General features: G+C 42.7%; 1 protein-coding gene across 9 annotated transcripts in view; it reads left to right on the plus strand.

The window, feature by feature from the left end:
• FAT3 (FAT atypical cadherin 3) overlaps positions 1-18264 on the plus strand; it is a 974406-nt gene that overhangs the window by 727098 nt on the left and 229044 nt on the right. For all 9 annotated transcript variants that reach the window (XM_073612988.1, XM_073612979.1, XM_073612983.1 and 6 more), the window contains one exon: positions 2278-2417. In XM_073612988.1, the coding sequence (XP_073469089.1) occupies positions 2278-2417 (140 nt within the window). The remainder of the gene's footprint in view (positions 1-2277; positions 2418-18264) is intronic.

The raw sequence follows: 18264 nt of genomic DNA on the forward strand, positions 1-18264 counted from the left end.
AAAACTGTCAACTATTAGATAAGCACCTGAACTACCACAACATACAAGGATATACAATGTAATACTGACATATAATCACACACATAGGTTGGACTTGATGGACTTCTTTTTTCAACCTCACCTACTATGCAACTATATTCCTAATTACGACAAAATACAAAAAATTAACGCCCTAAGGAAAGCAGTAATGCATGGATGACCAGTGGTCAAGTATTCAATGACCATAGTTAGAAAAAGTCAAAACATTTGTTCCAAAAATATTTTTGGAACAAAACAATGCTTTTTTAAATGGTCATCTACTAAATATCCCTTTTCTTGGGGCATTCATTTCTGGCATTTTAAGATGTAATTAGAAGAGTAGGTGGGTCCTTGTTTTAATAGGAGGAGTGAGACTCTGAAGTAGCTGGAAGTGGAACTATAGTGACACAATCTCACAGTTGGAATATGCAAAATCTAAAAAGAAGTAGGTGAATCAGCCTAAAAGACTTCCTTTAACTGAAATACAATAAAACCTTGGTTTGAGAGTAACTTGGTTTGAGAGCGTTTTGCAAGACAAGCAAAATGTTTTAATAAATTTTGACTTGATATACAACCGATGTGTTGATATAAGAGTAGCGCCATGTCACAACTGAGTATAAAAAAAAAAGAGAGGAGCCTCTAAGTATAGCAATATGGTTACATTTAATGAAGGTACAACATTTAGCAACTTATTGGTACACTAAGAGGTGCCTTTCTTCTCTTTTATACCCTGTAAAAAAAATGCTTTGATATACAAGTGCTTTGGATTACTAGCATGTTTCTGGAACGAATTATGCTCGCAAACCAAGGCTTTACTGTATTAATTTTTGGTGGCTGACCCTTGAATACAAAAGGAATTGTCATGCCATCTTGAAAGTGGAGTGGAATCATGCAAAATTTACTGAAAGGGGAATGTGCTGGTCATGTCTGTAGAGGTTGACTGTCCATGCAGTGCATTGGTCCAGTTATAGAGGTATAATAGACATATAATATCAATAACCTGAGCATAGCTGCAAAGCAATCAGTAGACGTGACAACCTGAACACTCACCAAATTCCCCAAAACACTAATGCCCCGTACACACGGTCGGACATTGATCGGACATTCCGACAACAAAATCCATGGATTTTTTCAGACGGATGTTGGCTCAAACTTGTCTTGCATACACACGGTCACACAAAGTTGTCGGAAAATCCGATCGTTCTGAACGCGGTGACGTAAAACACGTACGTCGGGACTATAAACGGGGCAGTGGCCAATAGCTTTCATCTCTTTATTTATTCTGAGCATGCGTGGCACTTTGTGCGTCGGATTTGTGTACACACGATCGGAATTTCCGACAACGGATTTTGTTGTCGAAAAATTTTATAGCAAGCTCTCAAACTTTGTGTGTCAGAAATTCCGATGGAAAATGTGTGATGGAGCCCACACACGGTCGGAATTTCCGACAACAAGCTCCTATCACACATTTTCCGTCGGAAAATCCGACCGTGTGTACGGGGCATAAGAGAAACAAACTTTAGAAATGGGTAAGCAATGACCAAAGGTTGTATATATCTGAATTTTTCCTAACGTTTATTACACATAGTAATGCATACAGTATACATTTATACAGTATATATCTATATATAGATATATCTATCTATCTATCTATCTATCTATCTATCTATCTATCTATCTATCTATCTATCTATCTATCTATCTATCTATCTATATATATATATATATATATATATATATATATATATATATATATATTGTAATAACACAGTCTATTAGTACAGAGGGCAACTAAAACTCTTAAGGGTGTATGAATAAAAATTCACAGAGCTGTCCATTCCTTGAAAGTGCATACACATTCTTTCTGTGTGAATGGGAGCAACGATATTAGGCTATTTCCTGTCCAGGTCGAATACAGAATAGTGCAAATCAGGAAAATTCTGCATTATAGCTGCTAAAAGGAGCTGATGATCATAAGAAATAAATACTCACCGTGATTGTCAGCTCCATCTATTCGCCATAATGCTGTATTTTCCTGATTTATTCTATTCTGTATGAAGAAAAACATTCAACCTGAAGAGAAAATAGCCTAATATTTATTTTTGTCCACATTCAATCAGAACAAATTGCACAAACCGATAACAGCACTTTAAAAGCAAACTTTTAATAGAGTTATTGGACTATTCTTTGCTCATGATGATATGCCAAGAAATAGTATGCCTTTTCTTGAGTTTGACTTGATGTTTCTTCCTGTAACAGGTGGCAATGTGGATAGCACTTTTGACATTGAAAAAGGAGTGGGGACAATTGTGATTGCTAAGCCACTGGATGCTGAACTCCGCTCAAGCTACAATATGACGGTGGAAGTTACAGATGGGACAAACGTTGCAAGCACTCAGGTAACATCTATAACAAATCATCTGTCTTGAGGCATCTAAGCAACTTTGTACAAACAATCCTGGCTTTGCTTATCTGACCCTTATGTGACCATGCAAGGCCTCGGCACTGTGAAAATGGTTGTAGAAGGGACACAGGGTTTGCACATGTTTGCAGAGTGCAGACCTCCGGGTATCGATTATGAGCGGCGGAAACTGTTTTTACAGCTTCCCTGGATTTTAGTAAATCTCCAACCCAGTGTCCAGGTCTTACAGGAAACTGGCAGGCTGTGTGTGCAAGTTCACACATTCTTTATAATGGTAGGCTTGGGCATAGCTCAGGGTTCCCGTTATGAGACAGGTGTGCACTCCTGTTAGGAGACAGAGGTGAGACAACACTTCATGCTGGAGGAGAGTTTCCTTGGCCATAGGCTAAGAGAGAGTCGAGATGGATGAGAGAGTTTGGGAGACTGGGAAAGCCGAGATGACTAGACAAGACCAGGGGACTAAGGGAGTCTGGAAGTCTCAGAGAACTGAGAGAGCCCAGGGTGTCAAGAGAGCCCCTATCCAAAGGCCAGAGAGTGGGCCTGTACAGTGGGGTGCTGCAAGTGAAAAGGATGAGAGAGCCAGGAGAGCTGTGAAAGCTGAATGCAACATAGCGGTACTGTGTAAGGTAGTCTGGGGAACCAGAAGTGAATAGTCAATGTTGAAGCCTAACTGGTGAAGGGGAAGCCAGGTGGCTCTGCATTTCTCCTTTACCTGTTTTAATCTTAAAAATCCCCCACTTGGACAACTATTTTCTGTTGAACATTAAAAGAGAAGTATAGGGGTTTTTTTTTTCAAGAATCATACTTACCTAGGTGGATACAGCATCGGTCCGATGCTGCAGCTGTTCCCGGCTGGCTCAAAGACTAAGAACTGAGTGATCAAACACCGCTGATCGCTCTGTTCTCAGAGTTCCGTGAGCAGAGAGCTGCTGACTGTCAGTCACCACTCTCTGCTCTGCCCACTTTTCCTGCTCGTGGGGCCAGGCTGAACCAGGTGTCGGTATGGATCCCAACCATATTGTCGCAATTTTTCCCCAGCCTGGACCGGCTTTATGACATCAGCTGACACTGGGCTTCAACCCAGTGTCTGCTGAAAACGGGACACATGAGTGCAGAATGAACTGCACTCCTGTGATCCACAGGAAAAGTACAGCCAAACAAGCTTTTCTCCTTTAAGTTTGTTTAACCCCTTCCCGCCGACCGTACGCAGATATGCGTACTCGGCTTTCGGGGTTATACCGGGATGATGCCCGCAGCTGCAGGCATCATCCCGGTACCGTTGTTTACAGCGGGCGATCGGCTACCCGAGTATAACAATCGATGCAGCTAAAAGCCGCTCAGCTGTTATACCGGAGGAGCGGGAGGGGACATCCCCCCTCCCGCCGCCTCCCGTCGCTCTTACCGGGCCTCCCGTGCGATCGGTAGGCCCAGTGTCCAATCGGCTGCCTCCGGCGGCTGTGGGTGGGCTGGAACGAAGCTGTGGGCGGCTTCATTCCAGCCTTCTCAATGTAAACACGGAAGCAACGTCATGACGTCACTTCCCGTTTACTCGGCTGCCAATGGCGCCGGTTTTAAAAAAAAATACAGTATTCAGAATCGCCGTTTTTGGCGATCTGAATACTTTGATGTGCAAAGGAGGGATCGGAGGTCTCTTAGACCCCCGATCCCTCCATAAAGAGTACCTGTCACCACCTATTACTGTCACAAGGGATGTTTACATTCCTTGTGACAGCAATAAAAGTAAAAAAAAAAAAAAAAATTTTTAAACACAATTTATAAACTATAAAAATAAATAAAATAAATAAATTAAAAAAAAAAATTTTTTAAAGTGCCCCCGTCCCTGCGAGCTCGCGCAGCAAAGAAAACGCATATGGAAGTCGCGCCCGCATATGTAAACGGTGTTCAAATCACACATGTGAGGTATCGCCGCGATCGTCAGAGCAAGAGCAAGAGCTAGACCTCCTCTGTAACTCTGTAAAAAAAATTTAAAGCGTCGCCTATGGAAATTCATAGGTACCGTAGTTTGTCGCCATTCCACGAGTGCGTGCAATTATAAAGGGTGATATGTTTGGTATCTATTTACTCGGCGTAACATCTTTCACATTATACAAAAGAATTGGGGTAACTTTACTGTTTGGATTTTTTAAAATTCATGAAAGTGTCCCTTTTCTAAAAATTTGTGTTTAAAACACCGCTGCACAAATACCATGTGATATAAACTATTGCAACAATCTCCATTTTATTCTCTAGATTCTCTGCTAAAAAAATATATATAATGTTTGGGAACTCTAAGTAATTTTCTAGCAAAAAATACGGATTTTAACTTGTAAACACCAAATTTCAAAAATAGGCTTAGTAATGAAAGGGTTAATAAAAGTGGGCTGGCAAGCCTTAAAACCACAGTTTGGACAGGCATGGACTAAAATTGCTCTACCCAGTGAGCTGAATTCTCCATATAACACTAAATACACACATACAACACAAACCTCTGTAGTGGAATTCTTTTTTATCAAAGCAAAGCTACGTATTTTTAAAAGAATATTTGTGAAAAATCTTGTAAAAATTGCTTATGGTATATGAATTCTTTTTTTTGTATGTCACATGTATTTATTTTTTTCTCCACAATTACATACAGGCTAAGCTGTCCAGCAAAAGTGACAAGAAGTTGGGCTAAACTATAATGCTGCCAGTGATGTATAAAGCGGAACGTCACTCTAAACTTCACTGAAACAGTGAAGCATTGCTAGTTCAAACCCCCCCCCCAGCCTGTAAATGAATTACAGTTTTTTTTGGGGGGGAGCAAGTATTGATTTTTATAGGTAACTGCTTCCACTTATGCAGTTCTTACCTAGGTGCCTTTTAAAAATCAGCAGCAGTGTTTGTAGCTGCTAAATTTAGAGAAAATTCAGTTTTTTTATATACAGCTGCAGCAACTTTTCCAGAATAAAGTACATTTAAACTGTGTGAATACAAAATGGCTGTTTATAGCACCCCCGGTCATGTTATATAGCTGTTGGTAAATCTAAATTGTACACAAATGGTAAAGTAAAATTGGAATATGTATTACCAGCTAAAAGCAGTAATAAACCCCAAAAAAAACATTTTATATATTGCAGTTTACTCCTTTCCTAGATGGAGTGGCTGCATTCATTTTCTTTTTAGGCTTTTTTGTCGTTATCTGGTGATTCGGCTAGTAGCACAGTTCCTGTCTTAGGGTGTATCCAGCCTGGATGGAGGAGCCATGAAGGCATGCTTGGACAGCAACATTGTCAGCCTGGGGGGAGGGTAATGTTAGACTAGCAGAGTTAGATAGACTTGACTAACAAATTAAAATAGAAGTGTGGCAAAAAGAAAAAACATACATTCATCAGTCCCCGTCCCCCCCCGCCTCTACACCAAAAATCACCAGCTCTCTGACCGTCCCTCCAGTGCTCCCTGAAGCTCTGGACTGTGGAGGGAGCAGAATTTAACAAAGCTGGTCAGACATGCCCCCTCCTCTTCTCTCTGTACGGACACTTGTGATGAGAGGTGTGGCTGTCACTCAGCTATGCCAGCACAGAGCACTGCAGTATGAGGACTGGCAGTTGCATTTTTATAACTGAGATGAAGGGTATTTCAAAGTATTTAAAAAAATTGAGTCACAAATCATAACGTGTAGGCACAGGAACGTAAAAAAATATATATACTGAGACCTCATTTGGTTTTGAACCCTTTTAACACATTTGCAGGTTGTCAGCACTGATTGAATTTTTTCTGAAGCCAGCGACTCTATATAAAACATTGTCTTTTGCTCCTCACCTTCGCGTTGCTGTCTATTGACCCGTAGTTTAAGCTCAAGCTAATCAGCCTTGTATAGATTCATTCTTTAAAATCCCTCAAATGTAATGTACAGATGAAAGGGGATGATAGCTCTCAGTGACAAGTGAATCATGTAATCCACCCTAGAGCCTTGGGATAAATATATACACTGCACGATGGAAATGCAAAAGTCGGATGTCACTAGCAAGTAAAATGAAGTTCTGCTTTTTAAGTTAAAGGAGTTCTATGGTCACAGCATGCGGTTTCATTTTATAACATCGGCATTGTAATAACAGCACAGACTGTAGCTAAATATGACAATCAAAAATAAGATTACTTGAAAAATCCCCTTTAATGTTGTGAGTTCTGCCTGTCTACTGACCATCTCTTTCCACAACTTCCTGGATTGCCTGCATGCTTTGCAGCTTCTCCTCTGCTGTTTACTTTTAATTTCCAAGGACTACATATCCCATGGTACTGTGCTGCTTCCAACCACTGATTCCTGTACTGACTCCACCTCCTGAAACTCCTCCTCTCAGCACCTCTTTAGTTCAGAAGGCAGGCTCTGTGAAATGTGTGACACAGCAGAGCCTTTTCATAGGCCATAGCGAATACAGAATTGAAATGGTACACCAATTGGTGGGGCTTTTCTTTTGTTGCTTTAGCTTTTCCCCACAATCTGGAGGGTTCATCGGCTTCTACCCAATTCTAAACTGACCCAAATATGTGTATGTATGTAGCGTTGTGAATGTGTACATGAGATTAGCATAGAGCTAATACAGCGAATACAGAAGTAAAGGTGTGAGGATCTTCACAAAGTAAGATTTTAGAGGAATAGAGTAGACTAGAAATAATCGAAATACAATGTGCAAATGAAACGATGATTTAAAATGTTGACCATAGATACACTTTGAATAAAGCAGTGAGCAACGATATGCTTAAAACTGGTAAGTTTGAAAAGCAGGACTATTTCCTTTGATTAAAAATTTGAAGGACATATCTCAGAGACTCCGAGCCGTTCCTGGAAAATGGAACAGGTAACAACTCTGTAAGGGATCCTAATTGTGATCACCTAATCATTGCGGTGGAAGGTCTCTGCTCAGTTATAGGCCAGAACTTTTTCACTGCTTGTAACTATTCAACTTGGTATGGGCAGCCGTAGCTCCAACATGTAGAAGACACATATAGTCAGCCCCCCCCCTTCTTTGTCTAGAGTAGACAATCATGTCATCTTGTCCATTCCTACTTCTTATACAATCATGTGATCACTCCTTCATAAATCTGTTCACCAGCACATGGTTCCCATTACCCGTCATTCAAATGTGTTTTTTCACGGTTCACTGATTAATAATATTATACTCCGATAATATTGTTTCAAAGATTGGTTTACCATTCGTCCAGAAAAACCGTCATGACTCATGACACCCGTAAATACCGTCTGATTAGTCACAGGTGAATTGGGGATCCATAAGACATATCTCGTACAACCAGAGCTATCAGGTTTAAACATAACACCCCTCTTTGAAAGATCACAACGACAGATCAGTTACATGGGTAGACGTATGTTGGAGTCATTACGTTGCTACCTTGTTTCCTGTCTGAGTAAATACGTAACAACATCTTTTGTCGCTAATTACCTCTCAGACTGAGCTAAGCTACATCAGTAACTCGATCATCTCCCTCTGTTGACCTCTGGTGTGTGACCCGTGATTTTACAGAAACCAACTTTCCTAATTTATAAGTTATCATCAGAGCAAGGTTCTTAGAGATTGATGGATGCTTCCAGAGCTTGAATGAAATGCATGCCTATTCTACGCTCCTGCTTAATACATCATTGCTCAAGGCCATGTATGGTAAAGTGATTACCTCTCCTTCAGACAGAAGGTGAATAACATTCCTCACATCTTGAATAAATGCATTTTCAGTGTGTATGCTGAGCTTTCAGAGTTGACGAAGGGAGAAACCTTTTTTTTTTTTTCATCTACAAACACGGTAAACAGAAGATATACCATTGTGGTGTGCATTTGAGATTTCAATAGACCTACATGGTGAAAGTTCTTACAGGTCAGTTCATATTAGAGACCTTGTCTGTATTGAGATTATATGCTCCACATTGGTGGGGCTTTTCTTTTGACGCTTTAGTTTTCCCCACAATCTGGAGGGTTCATTGGCTTCTGCCCAATTCTAAACTGACCCAAATATGTGTATGTATGTAGCATTGCGAATGTGTATGTGAGATTAGCATAGAGCTACATGGTTAAAGTTCTTGCAGCTCAGTTTCTATTAGGGACACTGTTTGGAGTTTAATGCTCTGCATTGTGTTGGTGGGGCTTTTCTATTGGTGCTTTAGTTTTTTCCCACAATCTGGAGGGTTCATTGGCTTCCACCCAAATCTAAACTGACCCAAATATGTGTGTGTATCATTGTGGATGTGTACGTGAGATTAGCATAGCGCTACATGGTTAAAGTTCTTGCAGGTCAGTTCCTACTAGGGACAATGTCTGTATGGCATTTATTGTTCTGCATTCTGTTGGTGGGGCTTTTCTTTTAAAACTTTACTTTTTCCCCACAATCTTGAGGGTTCATTAGCTTCCACACAAAAATCTAAACTGACCCAAATATGTGTCTGTATGTACCACTGTGAATGTGTACGTGAGATTAGCATAGAGCAACATGGTTAAAGTTCTTGCAGGTCAGTTTCTATTAGGGACACTGTATGGAGTTTAATGCTCTGCATTATGTTGGTGGGGCTTTTCTTTTGGTGCTTTAGTTTTTTTTTTTTCCACAATCTGGAAAATTCATTGGCTTCCACCCAAATCTAAACTGACCCAAATATGTGTCTGTATGTACCATTGCGAATGTGTATGTGAGATTAACATAAAGCTCCATGGCTAACGTTTTTGCAGGTAAGTTCCTACTAGGGACACTGTATGGAGTTTAGTGCTTAGCATTGTGTTAGTGGGGCTTTTCTTTTTGGTGCTTTAGTGTTTTACCACATTCTTGAGGGTTCAAAGGCTTCCACCCAAATCTAAACTGACTCAAATATGTGTCTATATGCACCATTGTGAACATGGATGTTGCATTAGCATAGCACTAAATGCTTAAAGTTCTTGCAGGTCAGTTCCCACTTGGGACAATGTCTGTATGGAAGTTTAATGCTCTGCATTGTGTAATGCCCCGTACACGCGGTCGGACTTTGTTCGGACATTCCGACAACAAAATCCTAGGATTTTTTCCGACGGATGTTGGCTCAAACTTGTCTTGCATACACACGGTCACACAAAGTTGTCGGAAAATCCGATCGTTCTAAACGCGGTGACGTAAAACACGTACGTCGGGACTATAAACGGGGCAGTGGCCAATAGCTTTCATCTCTTTATTTATTCTGAGCATGCGTGGCACTTTGTCCGTCGGATTTGTGTACACACGATCGGAATTTCCGACAACGGATTTTGTTGTCGGAAAATTTTATCTCCTGCTCTCCAACTTTGTGTGTCGGAAAATCCGATGGAAAATGTCCGATGGAGCCCACACATGGTCGGAATTTCCGACAACACGCTCCGATTGGACATTTTCCATCGGAAAATCCGACCGTGTGTACGGGGCATTAGTGGGGCTTTTCTTTTGGTACTTTAGTTTTTTTTGCATAATCTGGAGGGTTCATTGGCTTCCTTCCAAATCCAAACCAACTCGCAAATTTGTCTGTATGTACCATTGTAAATGTGCACATGAGATTAGCATAGCGTTACATGGATACAGTTCTTGCAGGTCAGTTCCTACTAGATACACTGTCTGTATTGAATTGATATGCTCTGTGTTGTGTTGATGGGGCTTTTCTTTTGGTACTGTAGTGATTTTTTTAACAATCTGGAGGGTTCATTGGCTTCCACCCAAATCTAAACTGACCCAAATATGTGTCTGTATGTACCATTGCGAATGTGTATGTGAGATTAGCATAGAGCTACATGGCTAAAGTTCTTGCAGGTCAGTTCCTATAGGGACACTGTATGGAGTTTAATGCTCTGCATTGTGTTGGTGGGGCTTTTCTTTTGGTGCTTTAGTTTTTTCCCACTATCTGGAGGGTTCATTGGATTCCACCCATATTTAAACTGACCCATATATGTGTCTGTATGAATGCAGTAGGAACATACTGTAGAATGATCAGCTTTTTTTATTTATAAAAAACGTTCATCACAAAAGGAATAAAACTTACTGTAACTGCGTAAAAAGAGTTCGGATTCCATATGTCAGTGTATCTAATTCTGCTAGCAATCTAACGCTGCCCTCCTCCCAGATTGACAATGCTGCTGTCCAATGGTGTCTCTGTTGTTCTTTCATCCTTCGGTGTGTAGGCACTCTAATACAGAAAGTGTGTTACTGGCCATCACCAGGTGAAAACAGAGGGAAAAAACTCTAAAAAAGAAAAGTAATGCAGCAACCACATCTAATGATTGGTAAGCTGCAATATATTACATTTTTGGTTTAGGGTTTAATTTCACTTTAACCTCTTTCCGTCCATGCTATAGCCAAAAGACGGCTACAGCGTGGAACTACTTTGCCGGAAGGGCGTCCATGGACGTCCTCCCATGCTCGAACGGCCTGAGCGTCCCCTGCAGGGTGCCTGCGCGGCACGCTCTGTGATCAGTGAGTCTATGAGTCTATGAGATCGGCTGATCACAGATCGGAGTAAAGGGTCGATCCCAACCCCTTACCGTGTGATCAGCTGTCAGCCAATGACAGCTGATCATGTGATGTAAACAGAGCCGGTAACTGGCTATTTTTTCTCCTCACGCGGAAAAAAAAGCTGATCAACAGCGGCTGTGAGAGGGACATCAGTCACAATCGTGGAGAGTCTCTGCAGAGGCTTCTGTGCCCACCTGTGCCACCTACCAGTGCACAACAGTGCCGCCTACCAGTGCCCACAGTACCACCCATCATTGCCCACAGTGTTACCTATCAGTGCCCACAGTGCCACCTATAAATGTCACCAATCAGTGCCTTATCACCAATGCTGCCTATCAATGCCACCTACCAGTGCCCATCAGTGCCACCCATCAGTGTCACTCATCAGTGCCACCCATCAGTGCCCATCAGTGCAGTCTTATCCGTGCCTATCTGTGTCGCCTTATCTGTGCCTATCAGTGTTGCCTTATCTGTGCCTATCACTGTAGCCCATCAGTGCCCATCAGTGCAGCCTCATCAGCGAATATCAATGAAGGAAAAAAATTACCCGTTTGCAAAATGTTATAACAAACTATGAAACGTGTTTTGTTTTGTTTTTTCAAAAATGTCTGTCTTTTTTTGTTTGTTTAGCAAAAAATAAAAACCCAAGTGGTGATTAAATGCCACCAAAAGAAAGCTCTATTTGTGTGAAAAAAAATGATAAAAATTTCATTTGAGTACAGTGTAGTATCACCGCGCAATTCTCATTCAAAGTGTGACAGCACTGAGAGCTAAAAATTGGTCAGGGCAGGAGGGGGGTTTAAGTGCCTAGTAAGCAAGAGGTTAAAGAGGAACTGAACACTGGAAGCTGTGCCCATAAAAAGGTAGGCAGAGGGCAAAGGAGCAGTCAACAGTTTTGTCTGTAGTCTCCCTGCAGCTGATCACTCACTCATTACTGGCCCACCATGCCTTGTTCTGCTCTGTGTCTCTGTGAAGGCAGCCATCTTGCTAGAGGCAGGGTTTTGATATCACATGCCAGAGCATTGTAGTTTCCTCTGGAATCATTTGTAACAACGCAGCCGGTGGCAAAAGAATAATGTGTACTGTAAATTTCTGTGGAAATTGTCGGCATTTTATAAATAATTTACTGTATGCATAAAAATCAAATGTGCTTTATACAGCATGTAGGACTAACGAGATCAGTCCTTGACCCCCTGGAGATAACAGTCTAATGTCTCTACAATAGTCATATAGTATAAGCTCCAGCAATGACGCATGATTGTAGTCATGGTGATCAATACACCCAAGGCATGATATTGCAGTGGTATGACTATTGGTATATGAAATAACAATGATAAAATGGAGTGCCCCGAAAAGGCGTCAAGGTATACACTCAATCAAAATTTGGTTATAGGTTTATTCTCACCATGCATTTTGGCCCTTTAATTCTGCCAGATGGCGTGAAAGGTCATCACTGCCATGGATATAGGATAACCATCAATTTCAAGGGGAGACTAAGCCCTTCAATTATATCTGTACCAACCTTGCTGTGCACCATGCTGCTATGGAGAAATCCTCCAGACTGGGTCCAAGTCAGAGAAGTACCTGTTATGCAGCGTACACACGAGCGGACTTTCCGACGGACCGAGTCCGGCAGAGAATCCGATCGTGTGTGGGCTTCATCGGACCTTCAGCAGACTTTTCCAGTCGAAAGTCTGACGGACTTTAGATTTGAAACATGCTTCAAATCTTTCAGACGGACTCGAGTCCGGTCGAAAAATCCGCTCATCTGTATGCTAGTCCAACGTACAAAAACCCACGTTAGGGCAGCTATTGGCTACTGGCTATCAACCTCCTCATTTTAGTCCGGTCGTACGTCATCACGTACAAATCCGTCAGACTTTGGTGTAATCGTGTGTAGGCAAGTCCGTTCATTCAAAAGTCCGTCAAAAGTCCATTGGACCAGTCCGGTCGAAAAGTCCACCTGTGTGTACATGGCCTTAGGAACAAAGCTCGGGACTTACACTTTTTGTCCTCTCCTTGTGCTAATTAGTGAAGTGGAGCACCAGCACTACCATGGGATAAAGGCAAAGAAGCAGCTATCAACCTCCAGTAGGAGGTTGCCCTTAAAACAGGAATTAAAGTTATTTATAAATTATAACCGTATAAGGTTAACGAGGAATGGAGAGGGATTAGAACAGCTGTCAAGTTTTTATTGCTGTCTGTACCCACATTAGGGAGATACCTATTTGTTCTCTAATTCATCCCAAAGGCTCTGTGCAGGCCAGTAAAGTTCCACCACCGCAAACTCACTCATTCATGTCTTTATGGACCTTGCTTTGTGCACTGGTCCAAATCATTTGGTGGAGGGGGGGATTATGGTGTGGGGTTGTTTTTCAGGAGTTGGCCCCTTAGTTCCAGTGAAGGAAACTCTTAAGGCGTCAGCATACTAAGACATTTTGGACAATTTCATGCTCCCAACTTTGGGGAAACAGTTTTGGGATGGCCCCTTCCTGTTCCAACATGACTGCGAACCAGGGCACAAAGCAAGGTCCATAAAGACATGGATGAGCAAGTTTGGGGTGGAGGAACTTGGTTGGCCTGCACAGAGTCCTGACCTCAACTCGATAGAACACCTTTGGGATGAATTGGAGCGGAGACTGCGAACCAGGCCTTCTCGTCCAACATCAGTGCCTGACCTCACAAATGTGCTTCTGGAAGAATGGTCAAGAATTCCCATTGACACCCTCCTAAACCTTGTGGACAGCCTTCTCAGAAGAGTTGAAGCTGGTATAGCTGCAAAGGGTGGGCCAGCTCAATATTGAACCCTATGGACTAAGACTGGGATGCCTTAAAGTTCATGTCTGTAAAGGCATGGGTCCCAATACTTTTGGCCAGGGCTTTTTTTCTCAGAAAATAGGTGCAGGAACTCCACCATGCCCGCCACACTCACATACCTGCCAAATGGCATCAACTAGTAGCTCTTCCCTCTGCATACAACCCCTCCCTGCACTGCCCTCATTCCCCCCCCCCCCTTAAAAGCTCCACCATCTGTCATATGTCTTACCTTTGTTGCAATATTAAGCTGAAACACCTATCCGGCTGTAGTACCTCCCAGCATACTATACTATACTACAGTCACTTGCAAGGGAGATTATGCAGTAGGAGCTTCAACAACTGGTCACCAGGGAAAAAATGGAGACTACCACGTACCCTCTCCTGCCCATGACTGCACTGAACCCTGGGCACCTGTTCTGTATCTCTCTTGTCCCTGTACGGCACTCAGTGTGATCTGGGCAGGAGATCAGACCTGTGGGAGCTACTGGGAGATAAGCTATCACTTGTTAACGTAGAAGCTGGACTTCAGTGTTACCAAGTGATAGTGGTGAGCAGGGAGCAGAAGACCTGAGACAGTGGTGGTGGAACTGAGTTCCCCCTAGTTCCTGCTAAAAAAAAGCCTTGCTTTTGACCATATAGTGTATGTCTTCATGCTTTATTTTGATAAGAAATCACTTTGAAAAACATCCCCCTAGCATTTCTGGCCTTGGCCATTTTTTGTAATTGTAGATGATTCATGTAGCATTTACTTTCTGGAATCAATCTGCCCTTAGCTCAGGCATGCAGGCAGGGGGGTGTGCTTTGCTGAAAAAGCCCCTCCTGCCTCCAGCTCCTCCTCCAGATGAAAAAAAAATGCCCATGAAGCCCCTTGCGATGTATGACATCATCTTGGCCTAGGCTGGGTTGTAAGAAAACTCATATTTCTATGGTAAGTTTTAATCTTTGTATGATTGTCAAAGTCAAGCTTATACATCACTTCTTTTGTATTTTTTGCAGAGCAAAGCCACAGGTTAAAGCTAACATCCAGGTATGAAGGCCTCTTGAGCCCTCTAGGGAAAGAGAGCCTTGACTGATGGGGGCATGGCTAGGTGCATGACAAGGGGAACAATTGGTTGGGACAGGTGGGATGGGCCTGAGCTCAGGGAACGTGTGCCCCAGGGAATTTTGGGTCTTTCGGAAGAGTTGGTTAGAAGAGCTGCCCACCTTCCCGCCCCTTTTTCCTCTGTTATGGTATGTCACAGATTGCTGCGGTTTCTTGACCTTGCCAGCAGTAAAAGTTGATGTAATGGGCTATGCCCTTGATGAAAAATTGGAAGTAGACTGTCTGTCCAGCACTTATGGTAAGGACAGGCCCCACTTCCCTCTTTTGGAATTGAGTGCTCACAGTACGACTGTGACTGGCACTGGTTAAATGTGTTCACATGTTACGTGTTGGAATTTAATAAAGCTGTGGCCTTGCCCTTTCCAACCTAATGGTTGTAAGTGTCTTATTTAATGGGGTAAAGGGCAAGGGTGGTGGGGGACTTGAGGCCATTGTGTTACGTTAATTGGGACCTAAGCTCATTGTGCCTCAGCAGTCATGATCTTTATTGCATTGTTACCTTGGACCAGCTTCGCACAATGTAGGGATGCATATTATTATTATTATTATTATTATTCAGGATTTATATAGCGCCAACAGTTTACGCAGCGCTTTACAATATAAAAGGGAGACAATACAGTTATAATATAATACAATACAATACAATAGGATTAAGAGGGCCCTGCTCAGAAGAGCTTACAATCTAATAGGGTGGGGCAGGTGGTACAAAAGGTTGTAACTGTGGGGAATGAGCTGGTGGAAGTGGTAGGAGATTAGTTGGAGACGTGATAGGCTTTCCTGAAGAGATGAGTTTTCAGGGATTGCCTGAAGGTAGCAAGAGTAGGGGCTAGCCGGGTAGATGGAGGTAGCGAGTTCCAGAGGATGGGAGAGGCTCTGGAGAAATCCTGGAGACGAGCATGGGAGGAGGAGATGAGAGAGCTTGAAAGCAGGAGGTCTTGAGAAGAGCGGAGAGGACGATTTGGGTGATATTTGGAGACAAGATTAGTGATGTAGCTTGGGGCAGAGTTGTGAATGGCTTTGTATGTTGTGGTTAGAATTTTGAATTTAATTCGCTGGATGATTGGGAGCCAGTGTAGGGATTGAAGTAGAGGGTTGGCAGACACTGAGCGGTTGGTAAGGTGGATAAGTCTGGCAGCAGCATTCATGATAGACTGAAGAGGGGATAGCCTATGGAGCGGTAGGCCAATGAGAAGGGAGTTGCAATAGTCAAGGCGAGAGATAACAAGGGAGTGAACGAGGAGCTTGGTGGTTTCATTTGTTAAAAAAGGGCGAATTTTAGAGATGTTACGGAGGTGAATTCTACAAACTTTTGACAATGATTGGATTTGAGGCTGAAATGACAAGTCGGAGTCTAGGATTACACCTAGTACCCTGGCGTGAGGGGAGGGACTGATGGTTGCATTGTTGATTTTGATGGAAAAGTCATGGAGGGGGGCACGGGCGGGGGGGAATATTAATAGCTCAGTTTTAGAGAGATTTAGTTTAAGGAAGTGGTGCGACATCCATGCTGATATGTCAGTTAGTAAGTTAGTAATGCGAGAGGAGACTGAAGGAGTGAGGTGAGGAGTAGACAGATAGATTTGGGTGTCATCAGCGTATAAGTGGTATTGGAAGCCGTGGGCAGTTATTAGGTGACCAAGAGAGGTGGTGTAGATAGAGAAGAGAAGGGGTCCAAGAACCGAGCCTTGGGGGACCCCCACAGAAAGGGGCAATGGAGAGGAGGAGACAGAGTTGTAGGTGACACTGAAGGAGCGCTGTGATAAATAGCCAGAGAACCAGGATAGAGCAGAATCTCGGAGGCCAAGGGAATGTAGTTTATTGAGAAGGAGCGGGTGGTCAACAGTATCAAAGGCCGCAGAGAGGTCAAGTAGTAGGAGTATGTAGTACTGGCTGTTGGTTTTAGCAGTTAGCAAATCGTTAGTGAGTTTTAGTAAGGTAGTTTCCGTGGAGTGCTGCGAGCGAAAGCCAGACTGTAAGGGGTCAAGAAGGTTATTTTCATTGAGGTAGGAGCTAAGACGGTTGTAGACTAAGCGTTCTAGAAGTTTAGAGGTGAATGGGAGTAATGAGATGGGTCTTAAGTTGTTCAGGTCGGTAGGGTCCAGTGAGGGCTTTTTAAGAATGGGAGTGATCTGTGCATGTTTTAGAGGGGAGGGGAAAATGCCACTAGAAAGGGAGAGATTGAAGATGTGGGTGAGGGAGCATAGGATAGAAGAAGAGGGTGACCGTAGTAGTTGTGAGGGAACAGGATCCAAGGGACAATTGGTTAGGTGGGCATATCTCATACCTTAGGGCATTGGTTCTCAACTCCAGTCCTCAGGACCCACCAACAGGCCAGATTTTAAGTATTACCTTGGGGAGATGCAGACTAGAATACTGCAATCACTGAGAAGCAAATGATATCACCTGTGATCTATTTCAGTTATGTTGCAAACCTGGCCTGTTAGTGGGTCCTGAGGACAGGAGTTGAGAACCACTGCCTTAGGGGCTGCTCGGGAAGCTAACAATCAATGTAGTAGCTGGTGCTACCACAATGATTGCTGCTATCTTCTGCAGCCTGTGGCGAATGGTCTCCCATTTGCAGACTGACCTCAGGGGTGTACTGTTTTTAAAAAAAATCAATATATAATGTTCGCTGATTGGAAGAGGGTGGAGTTCATGACGTCACTGCCTCTCCTGTCCACCTCATCCACTCAGAGAACGCCTTGTATTCGTTAATAAACAATATAAGGCGTCCTGTGAATGATGGCGGTGCCGAGAAAGCATCCCCCTGTGGCCAGTGTGCAGAGAGGAAGCTGCTTGGCCCAGGACTCAGACGATAGCGGCTATCACTGTAGTAATCCTGACTACTACAATGATTTCAGCTTCCCCTGTGCAACCTCTGGTATGAGATATGGTTCAAGCTGGACCAATGTAACTATAGAATAAAGATTAGACATGTGCGCCGTCAATAAATTTGTTTTGTTGCGTTCCGTTTCGTATTAAAATTAATTCGTATTTAGTAATTCGTGTCCGAAATTCAATTCGTATTCCTACGAAATACGAATTTTCGTTAGATCCGTAAACTTTTCCTGGGGTTTTTAACTTGTAGGTTCATTAACTTTTCGTAACAATTACGAATTTTCGTTATGATAAATTTATCATTATGAGGGGCTCCCACCATAGCTGTGCTGTGCTGACTTCCTGGGGTTTTTAACTTCATCATAAGGAATATTCGTAGTTAACGAACATTCTGTTCTAACGGAATTTGGATCCGAAGTTCATATACGAAATTTCGTATTTCGTACAGATTTCGTATGCATAAAAATTCGTATTTCGGATTCGTACGAATGTACGAATTTCCGGAAATTTGTACGAATTTCCAATTCGTATTAAACTAATCGCACATGTCTAATAAAGATCATACCTGGATTTCAACTTTAACTTC

This window comes from Aquarana catesbeiana, linkage group LG02 (assembly GCF_042186555.1).
Source record: "Aquarana catesbeiana isolate 2022-GZ linkage group LG02, ASM4218655v1, whole genome shotgun sequence".
NCBI lineage: Eukaryota > Metazoa > Chordata > Amphibia > Anura > Ranidae > Aquarana > Aquarana catesbeiana.